Source organism: Eimeria necatrix, genomic scaffold, assembly GCF_000499385.1.
Source record: "Eimeria necatrix Houghton genomic scaffold, Enh_scaff702, whole genome shotgun sequence".
Lineage (NCBI taxonomy): Eukaryota > Apicomplexa > Conoidasida > Eucoccidiorida > Eimeriidae > Eimeria > Eimeria necatrix.
In genome coordinates, this window is record NW_013651740.1 from 5,435 (window position 1) to 16,093 (window position 10,659).

At 49.4% G+C, this 10,659-nt stretch overlaps 1 protein-coding gene across 1 annotated transcript; it reads left to right on the forward strand.

Moving 5' to 3' along the window:
• Window positions 1-2,622: 2,622 nt before the first annotated feature.
• On the forward strand, window positions 2,623-9,855 carry ENH_00071980 (membrane-attack complex / perforin domain-containing protein, putative; the record flags this gene model as incomplete). The annotated part of the gene is made up of 13 exons (XM_013577566.1): window positions 2,623-3,553; window positions 3,789-3,984; window positions 4,107-4,174; window positions 4,416-4,833; window positions 5,116-5,315; window positions 5,438-5,715; window positions 5,926-6,078; window positions 7,516-7,676; window positions 7,912-8,029; window positions 8,248-8,359; window positions 8,699-8,790; window positions 9,139-9,244; window positions 9,800-9,855. 13 exons carry the CDS (start codon window positions 2,623-2,625, stop codon window positions 9,853-9,855), a joined length of 2,889 nt encoding a protein of 962 aa, XP_013433020.1.
• Between the last annotated feature and the right edge of the window lie 804 nt (window positions 9,856-10,659).

The window sequence follows — 10,659 nt, forward strand, 5'->3', positions numbered from 1 at the left end:
CCTGGGGTTTAGGGTTTAGGGTTTAGGGTTTAGGGTTTAGGGTTTGGGATGGCCAGGAGGGCCCCGCAGTTTCCGGCGGCTCATTCACTTACTCTGCAGAGCTGCAGACTTGAAAAACCTGGAGTTGAGGGTTTAGGGTTTAGGGTTTAGGGTTTCTGCATCTGTTTCCCTCGCTCAAACCCTAAACCCTTAACCCGAGCGACATATATATTGAAGAGATCCAAAAATCACAAGAAAGGTTCTGGGATAGTAACGGCATGAAAAGGGTTTAGGGTTTAGGGTTTAGGGTTTAGGGTTTTGGGCTTAGATGGTGTTGCGGAAATTCAGCACACACACTCGGCGCTTGTGAGAGTTTAGTTTATAGATTAGGGTTTAGGTTTTAGGGTTTAGGTTTTAGGGTTTAGGGTTTAGGGTTTAGGGTTTGAAGTCTAGCGTTTAGGGTTTAGCGCTTGGAGTTCAGGCTTTGGGCTTCAATGCGGACGCTCACCAGCGCTCAGCTGGATGCGAACCATCGAGAGTTTAGGGTTTAGGGTTTAGGGTTTAGGGTTTGGGGTTTAGGGTTTGGAATATGCAAAAATTGCACTTTCAGCAAGTTTTTAGCTGTTTCGCAGTAATGCCCTAGTCCTGCTAGGGAGATCTGTCTGGCCTCGGGTTTAGGGTTTAGGGTTTAGGGTTTGGTGTTTAGGGTTTGGGGTTTATGGGCGTGGAGGCTGCATTGGAGTGACTAAAGTCTAAACTGTGAATTATTAGTCCATATTTGGCGTTGTAGCGCCGGAACCCTAAACCCTAAACCCTAAACCCTAAACCCTGGCGAGGGGGTCCACTGGTCTGTGCGGTCTGGGGCGGGGTTTCAGTTTCTGCGTTGAAGTAGAAGCTGTAACTCTCTGAAAGAGGGTTTAAATAAATAAATAACTGAAAAAGGATAAAAGAAAAGCAAAAGTGAAGGCAAAGAAGCGCGAAAGCGGAGGTCACGCGTTGCCGAGGTGTCTGTACACCTGAGCTCGAGCACGGCGAGCGCGCGGCGGCCAGCGGCCACCATTTTTTCCCGTTTGAAGTTCTGAAGAGCTCCAAATCAATTAAAAATGGAAAATAAGAATAAATAAACGGAAAAAAAGGCATTTGGCGTTTGTTTGGCGCGCAGAAGCCCCCGATCCGCAGCGGCGAGGCGGGCAAGAGCCGCAGCATCGGCCTGGGCGGAGCCGCTGCTGCTGCTTCCTCTTTGCAAAAACTCTTGCTTTCTTTGAGTTTGTTTTTTCTTTTCTTTTTTTGTTTCTTTATTCCCTTCCACTCCTTCGGACTTGCGGCGGGCAGCAGCGGCTCCGGCGAGCCAACTAGCTGTGCAGCAGCACAACTCCTTTCTGCTTTTTTCCTCTTTTCCACTTTCTTCTTTTCCCAAAAGTCCCAAACCCTTCGAAGGCCTTTCGGGGCTTCTTGCCAGGGCTCTCGGGTGTCTGTACACCCCGGCGCCCGCTCCTCGCGCCCCCGGGGCCTCCGCGCCCGACCTAGGGTTTAGGGTTTAGGGTTTAGGGTTTACGCATTAGGGTTTCCAAACAAGGCCTGGCCGAAGCTCGGGGCGCAGCCAGCGCTGGGCCCTTTCCTCCGAGGCCCCTGGCCCTCCTCCTTTCATTCTTTCTTTCTTTCTTTCTTTCTTTCTTTCTTTCTTTCAAACTCTTTTCTTATTTCTCTTTTCCTTTCTTTGCATGCATGCGCTAAAGCATGCAGCCCCAACTCCCCCACCTGCCCCCAGACTTCCCTCAATGAGCCTTTCAGTTCTTAGCGCCGGCCCGAGGGGCCCCCGGGGGCCCCCGGGGGGCCCCCGGGGGCCCCTCGCCGGGCTTTTCCTGTGGGGTACTTTAGCTCTCTCTCTTGTCTCTTCACTTGTCTCTTCGCAGTCCCTTGAGGCCCCCGGGGGCCCCCCCGGGGGGGCCCCCGGGGGGGCCCCTGGGGAGGCCCCTGGGGGGCCCCCCGGGGGGGCCCCTGGGGGGGCCCCCGGGGGGCCCCCCGAGCCGTCGCTGCAGAGGGGCCCCTCGGGGGGCCCCTTTGGGGGCTGCCAGCGAGATGAGTGCTTTGTGGGAATGGTGGACATTTCTTGTAACCGCTGGGAGACAGGAGGCCTGGGGGGCCCCCGGGGAGGCCTAGCTAGCCAGGGGCTAGCTAGCCAGGGGCTAGCTAGCCAGGGGCCAGCTAGCCAAGGGCCAGCTAGCCAGCGGCTAGCTAGCCACGGCCTGGAGGCTGAGGTCCGCCCCCACTTCCGAAGCTCGCATCCCTCCAGCCTGGCTGACCTTGCAGACGGAGACGAGGTGGGAAGGATATTGCCAGCTAGCTAGCTAGCTAGCTGGCTAGCTAGCTAGCTAGCTAGGTTTCTAGCTAGCTATCTAGCTGGATTTCTAGCTAGATGGCTAGCTAGAGAGCCAGCTAGCTAGCTAGCTAGCTAGCTAGATGGACGGCCAACTCATTAAGTAGAGAGATGCACAGCTGTCTGTCTAGCTGGGCACCGAGCTAGCTAGCTAGCTAGCTAGCTAGCTAGCTAGCTAGCTGCAGTTATGCTGTTTTTATTTTGTTTTTGCTTTTTATTTGCTGCAGCAAACCCCACGGAGTGCTGCAGTGGCAAGGAGACGCAGCATGAAGGGGACAGGAGACACTTGGCGGTCTGCTGGAGCAGCACAAGGAGCAGCAGCAGCAGCTGGAAGCACGCGAACTGCAGCAGCAAAGCCGCGCAGCAGCAGCAGCAGCAGCAGCAGCGACGGCAGCAGCAGCAGCAGCAGCAGCAGCAACGAGCTGGACGCCAACGCCTCCGGCGTGGACGTGCTGAACGCGCTTTTCTCTCGCGGCGGAGGAGATGCAGCAGCAGCAGGAAGTGCAGCAGCAGCAAAAGATGCAGCAGCAGCAAAAGATGCAGCAGCAGCAAGAGATGCAGCAGCAGCAGGAAGACGAGCAGCAGCTGGCGAAGGCGGAGCAGCAGCGGCCAGGAGGCGGAGGCAGGCGCCTGTGCAGCAGCAGCAGCAGCAGCAGCAGCAGCAGCAGCAGCAGCGGAAGAAGCAGGCTTTGCAGGGGTCGCAGCAGCGAAGAAGAAGGGCCTCGGGATCGAAAGACGATCCCAGGGGAGACGATCCCAGGGGAGACGATCCCAGGGGAGACGATCCCTTTGTGGGGACAGTGCCTGTGGAGGGTTTTGGGTTTGCTGCAGTTGCGAAGAAGGAGAAGCAGCAGCACGGAGCAGCAGCAGCAGCAGCAGAGGAAGGTGCTGCAGCAGCAGCAGAGAAGAAGAAGAAGAAGAAGAAGGCCGCGAAGAAGGCTGCAGCAAAAGGGATCAAAGCTGCTGCTGCTGCTGCTGCAGCAGACGACGCAGATGATGCAGCAGCAGCAGAAGACTCCCTCAGCAGCTTGGACGATCTGCTGGCAGCAGCAGCAGCAGAAGAAGAGACACAAGACTTCGGAGACTCCGGAGACTCCAGCAGCAGCTTCGACTTCAAACTTGGCAGCAAAAACCGCGAAGTGGAGACACAAACCACCCAATCCAACTCCTGGGATAACGACAGCTTCCCAGGCACCCGTAAACCCTAAACCCTAAACCCTAAACCCTAGACCCTAAACCTTAAACCCTAAACCCTAAACCCTAAACCCTAAACCCTAAACCCTAAACCCTAAACCCTAAACCCTAAACCCTAAACCCTAAACCCTAAGCTGACCACTGCACCCCGCCAAGCCGCAGAAACACGGGCTCCGAAGCACCGCAGCAGCAGCAGCAGCAGCAGCAGCAGCGTGTGGGGTGTGGGGTGTACGTACAGGGGACTGGAGCCCCGCGCTGCGGCAAAAAGACCCCAAGGAGACAGCAGCAGCAGCAAGAGAGTTGGCGCAGCGGCGAGAAGAAAGGAGACTGCGGGAAATGGAACTGAGTCAGAAGAAAGCCTCCATCCAGGACCTCTACAGCACCGTCAAAACCGTCTCCCCAGGACTCAGTAACCCCCACTTCATGGGTTTAGGGTTTAGGGTTTAGGGTTTCGAGTGTTCCGGGTTTAATGTTTAGTGTTGCGGGCTACTGTTCAGTGCTGCGGGCTAGGGTTTAGGGTTTAGGGTTTAGGGTTTAGGGTTTAGGGTTTGTGCAGACTACCTGGGGTCTGTGTTCAACGCCATGAAGGGCAACCCCTCGTTGCCCCGGTGCTTGTGGTAGAATGTTCCTTGTAGAATGGTCCTTGTTGAACATTCCGGGTTTAGGGTTTAGGGTTTAGGGTTTAGGGTTTAGGGTTTGTGCAGACGAGCTGTGTTCTGTGTCCACCGCCACGAAGAGCAACCCGTCGTAGCCGCGTGCCTATGCCCGACAATTCCCGTATCCCCTCCGCGTTCCGTGCCCCGGGCTCCTTCGGGCTTAGGGTTTAGGGTTTAGGGTTTAGGGTTTAGGGTTTATTGCTCCGCAGACTACCTCGGGGCTGGCTACGACGCAGTGAAGGGAAACCCTCTCGGCGACCCCAATCTAATGGGGGACCCCGGCCTTCGCTTTCCAATTATTCAGTTCAGCTTTCTGCAGGCGGCCGCGGGGGTTTCGCCGGACTTGAAGGAGTTGCAGCCTTTGGGGGCCTACAGCCGCCCCTTCGTGGCTTGCAAGCAGTCGGAGCGTTTGAGCGAAGTGGCGACGCTGGCGGACTATTTGCAGGAGTTGGCGGCGGACGCGGCGGTGGCTGCGGGCGACTCGCTGGGCTTTAACGCGTTTTCGGCTTCTGCGGCTTACCGCGAACAAGCACGGAAAACCGTGCAGAAAAAGTCCCGCACTTTCATACTCAAAACCTACTGCCTCCGCTACGAGGCCGGACTCGCTCAAAGCGACGACTTCAGCTGGTCAGAACCCGGCTGCTGCTGCGGTGCTGCTGCTGCTGCAGTTGCTGCGGTCGCGGAGCTGCTGCTGCTGCTGCTGCAGTTGCTGCGCTCGCGGAGCTGCTGCTGATGCTGCTGCTGCTGCAGTTGCTGCGGTCGCGGAGCTGCTGCTGATGCTGCTGCTGCTGCTGCTGCTGCTGCTGCAGTTGCTGCGGTCGCGGAGCTGCTGCTGCTGCTGCTGCTGCTGCTACTGCTGCTGCTGCAGTTGCTGCTGCTGCTGCTGTTGGTGCGGGGGGATGTGTGCAGGAACTACACGCTGGCGTTCACGGATGGAGTGGCGGCTTTGCCGGAGGTGTTCGACGGCAGCAGCGGCGAAGGCCAGGGCTGCAACGCAGCAGTCTGGCGGGAGAACAGCCACGACAGCATTTGCGCAGACACCAACGTCAAGACCTGGATGAACTTCATTGACCAGTTCGGCACTCACTACATCGTCAAACTCTTCGCAGGTTCGACGCAGCTGCTGCTGCTGCTGCTGCTGCTGCTGCTGCTGCTGCTGCTGCTGCTGCTGCTGGGGGGGGGAATGCAGGCGCTGCTGCTGCTGCTCGGTGTGCTGCTGCGTGCGGCGAAGGCGGGAAGCTGACGCAGCAAATCACAATGTCGAACTCGGACATCGCGCAGCTGACGAGCTCCGGCACGAACGTGAAGAGCGCGTTGAAGGCGACTTTCGGGGTGGTGAGTGGCGGCGTTTCTTCGAATGTTTCCAAAGAAGCGGAACAAAGAGAACAACTCAAACACTTCCAATACGAAACCGAAACCCTTATCGTCGGAGGCCGAGTCCCAAAAGACGTTTCCGACCCAGACTCCATGGCCGAGTGGTCCGACACAGTTGAGGAACTCCCCATGCCGGTACGGAAAGCGCGCCTTTTCTCCCGAATTCCCCGACACATTTCTCCCGCTTTTGTTCCATTTCCTTCATAAATCCATTTAAAACCCCCCTGAACGCGAGATCGCACTTCGTTCGTCGCCAGTCTCGCAAAAACGGCTGCTTTCCACTTCACGCCGGAAGCTGCACAGTGCAGCGGCCGCTCGGGTGTATGCGCATACACCTGAACGCAGGTCAAGATCACCATCCAGTCGCTTTCCTATTTGCTGCCCCAAGAAAAAAAAGAAGCATTTGAAAAGGCTTCGCGTTTTTACGCGGAGGCAGTTGGAATGTCGAGGTCCGACCTCAGTGCCATGGGGGGAAAAGTCGAGTCCATTGGCGAAGTGGTGAGTTTTCATCTTTTTCACTTTTTTGAAAACCCCGAATTTCGCAAGCACGCGCTGAGCCGCAAAGCAAAACTCCAAAAATATTCCATTTCAACTTCTCGCACTTCTTTATTTCTTTCAACAGCCCTCGGTGTTTCTGTTTTTGTGGAGGTCTATGATGACTTTATTAACGCGGACATATTGTTCTATGCATCTTAGATAAATGCAATAAATGCATTACTCGCAAAATATATCTATATGTATGTATTCATATTCTGCATGCATGAAATAAATAATAGGCATATATGCACACATACTGCACTGAACTGAATTGCTAAAACTTCCATATTAATTTAAATTTAATTGGAGTTCGAATGAATTGCAAAAACTCCAATATGAATTTGAATTTGATTCGAGTCTGGATTGAATTACACAAACTTTAATTCTAATTTGAATTTAATTCCGTTTGAATTGAATTGCAAAATCTTTAATTTGAATTTGAATTGAATTTGAATTCGAATTTAATTGCAAAAACTTGAATTTGAATTTGAATTGAATTTGAATTGAATTTGAATTGAACGGCCAAAATGTGAATTTGAGTCGAATTTGAATTGAACTTGAACAGAATCCCAAGAACTTGAACTGGCCCTCGAACTAAATGCAACTTGAACTTGACTTCAACTCGAACTCAATTTAATTCCAATTAAACTCCACCATTAATTCCAATTAAATTCCACCATTTAATTTGAATTAAACTCCACCATTAATTCCAATTAAATTCCACCATTTAATTTGAATTAAACTCCACCATTAATTCCAATTAAACTCCAACATTTAATTTGAATTAAACTCCACCATTAATTCCAATTAAACTCCAACATTTAATTTGAATTAAACTCCACCATTAATTCCAATTAAATTCCACCATTTAATTTGAATTAAACTCCACCATTAATTCCAATTAAATTCCACCATTTAATTTGAATTAAACTTCACCATTAATTCCAATTAAACTCCAACATTTAATTTGAATTAAACTCCACCATTAATTCCAATTAAACTCCAACATTTAATTTGAATTAAACTCCACCATTAATTCCAATTAAATTCCACCATTTAATTTGAATTAAACTCCACCATTAATTCCAATTAAATTCCACCATTTAATTTGAATTAAACTCCACCATTAATTCCAATTAAACTCCAACATTTAATTTGAATTAAACTCCACCATTAATTCCAATTAAATTCCACCATTTAATTTGAATTAAACTCCACCATTAATTCCAATTAAACTCCACCATTTAATTTGAATTAAACTCCACCATTAATTCCAATTAAACTCCACCATTTAATTTGAATTAAACTCCACCATTAATTCCAATTAAACTCCACCATTAATTCCAATTAAACTCCAACTTTTAATTTGAATTAAACTCCAATTTTTTGTTCTCTCAGCTGCGAAAAGCCACGCAAGTCACCTACGCCGGAGACCCTCCTGGCTATGCTTTCTGCGCCCCCCACGAGCGGATTTTGTTGGGTTTTGCACTTCAACTGAATTTCCTCAGCGACACAGCCATTGCGCAAGACGCAGAAATCAAAGCCTGCCCTTCCGGCAGGTCCGCAAACCCTAAACCCTAAACCCTAAACCCTAAACCCTAAACCCTAAACCCTAAACCCTAGCCCTTCAGCCGAGGTCCTGGGCTGGCGGCGTTTTTTCCGCTTTTTTCTGGAAGTGGGGAGGCGGGGTGTATCTACACCTGGAGCCGCTGAAGGGGTTGCAAACTGTTGGGGGAAATGCTTTTCACTTTTATTTCTTTTTTCATTTTTTTTACTTCTTTTTTTCTTTTTCAGAGACAAATGCGACGGAATTGAAAAACCACCCAAAGAAGGCGATGACACTCGCATTTTCGCCCTTTGTGGCCCCGAGCCCGTCGCAGGACTTGAACAAGTCGTCGCCCAAGGCCCAGCAGTAAACCCTAAACCCTAAACCCTAAACCCTAAACCTTAAACCCTAAACTCTAAACGCTGAAGACTAGAGTTTGAACGGGCGCAGCCGTAGCTGCATGGAACGAAACAGCACTGTGCAAAGACCACTACGGTGGGGCCTGTTGCAGCAGCGATGCTTCAGAATGGAAGAACTAGGGTTTAGGGTTTAGGGTTTAGGGTTTAGGGTTTGTGGCTGTTCAGAAAGCAATGGCTGTTTGCCCCCAAGGCTCTGTCATTTTGAGCGGCTTCACTTTGTCGCTGGCAGGGGGCCGTGAGGGTCCCCTGAAAACAATGTTCTTTCCTTGCAGAGCAGGTAAACCCTAAACCCTAAACCCTAAACCCTAAACCCTAAATCCTTGGGAGACGCTAGGGCTGCAGTGGATGGCCCCGGGATCTCTTGATGGACTTCAGACTTGGGGTTTAGGGTTTACTTGGACTACAAAAATAAGGGAGGGCTAAGCAAATATACAGGGGATTAGGGTTTAGGGTTTAGGGTTTAGGGTTTAGAGAGTTAAGGATAGCCGGGCGATCTAAGCCTTTGCGGCTTCCTCTTGCGTTTGCTGGCGTGGAAACCCTAGTTGTTTGCTTTTGCTTGGTATTGAAGCTCAAACCCTAATTTAGGGTTTACTCGGAATTGTCTCTTTGCTTTCAGGGGTCCCCACATGCAGCGTTTTGGCCACGCGAGGCATCGAAAAGAACTTCGTGTGGATTGCATGCGTGGAAGAGAAAACGCCAGGCTTGCAGGTAATTGAGGGTTTAGGGTTTAGGGTTTAGGGTTTAGGGTTTAGGGCTTAGGGTTTCGCGTTTGGAGGGCAGGCTGCGCTGCGCTGCAAAAGATGAGGGGACGCTCACAAGGGTTTGTGCTTCTGTATTAGGGTTTAGGGTTTCTCTATTCCTAGGGTTTGTGACCTAGGGTTTAGGGTTTAGGGTTTAGGGTTTGTCTGAAATGAGGGAGGGCTTGGGTTTTGCGTTCCGGGTTTCTTTTGATCCCGAGGGTTTCAGTCCCTACTCCTCAGGCCCTAGGGCTTAGGATTTAGGGCCTAGGGTTTAGGGTTTAGGGTTTAGGGTTTAGGGTTTAGGGTTTGTCTTCAGGACATCGTAAATGTGGCGGAGACAGTCACAGGGGTGGCTTCCAAAGTGGTCAATATGGACGGCACTGTTAAAGTCCTTTGCCCCGAGTCTCTTGGCGTCGCATTTGGTAAATAAATAAATAAAATAAATAAATAAATAAATAAATAAATAAATAAATTAATTAATTAATTAATTAATTAATTAAATTAATTAAATTAATTAAAGGATGGCGGTGGCTTTCGTAACTCTCTAGGATCTGCAGCAGCGAAAGAGCAGCATCTGAATTAGCGAAAACAGCAGCAGCAGCTGCAGCAGCAGCAGCAGCAGCTGCAGCAGCAGCAGCAGCAGCAGCAACTGGGCCGCCAAGTATATCAGTTTATCCGTTTTGGAAGTATGATGTAAATATGAAGAAGACATAATAAAAGTGAAAGAAACAAAAGGGAGGAAAGCCGAAAGCGTGAAGCTGAACCTGCTGCTGCTGCTGCTGCTGCTGCTGCTGCTGCTGCTGCTGCTGCAGGGTTTGCTGCTGAGCTGCACACGCGGATGGCGAAAGTGCGGATGAAGTTCCAGGAGTGTACAGACGGCGCGAAGGGCTGTCTGATCTCGGGGTTGGGAATTTCGGAGTCTTTCTTTTATCGAGCAAAAGACACTCACGCTCTTTTAGGGTTTGTGTCTTGTGCAGAAATGCCAAACTCTTCTTCAGACACAACTTCCCTGCAGCACAGGGAGAAGAAGTGAGCCACGCCCCAGCGACGCGGCCCTGCTGCTGCTGCTGCTGCTGCTGCTGCTGCTGCAGTGCTGCTGCTGCTGCAGCTGCTGCTGCAGCAGCAGCAGTGCTGCTGCTGCGGCGCTGCTGCTGCTGCTGCTGCGGCGCTGTTGCTGCAGCAGCGACAATGCGCGGATTGCTCCACTAGGCCCCAATTGCATGCGCGAATGTTATTATATGTGTTTAATTTGTGTATATATATTATATATTTGAAATATATATTTATTTATATATTTAAATATATATAATATATATATATTTTGTATATTCTCTTAAACATGTATAATATGTGTTTGTGCGCATACAATGTGCAAAATGCTTCATATGTAATACGAAGAATATTATATATGAACTCTGTTATATATTATATATTATTATATATCATTATATGCATTATATTCTCCACATTATATATATATTATATTATATTATATTATATATATTATATTATATTATATTATATATATTATAATATAATATGTAATGCAATATAATGAAATATATTTATATAATATATAATACACAAAAGTACAAAATGCACAAAGTCCCCAAAGAAGGCCTTTGCAGGAGTTTGTCTTTTTCGAAAAGACGAATTTTCGAACTTTCTTTTCCACTTTAATTAAAAAAAAAAAAAAGTCCATTAAACAAAACTTCGGACTTTTTGCCTTTTTACCCCTCCAGCTTAGCAAAGTCTTTATTATTAAATCCTTTATTTGCTGCTGCATGCTTTATTATTAAATCCTTTATTTGCTGCTGCATGCTTTATTATTAAATCC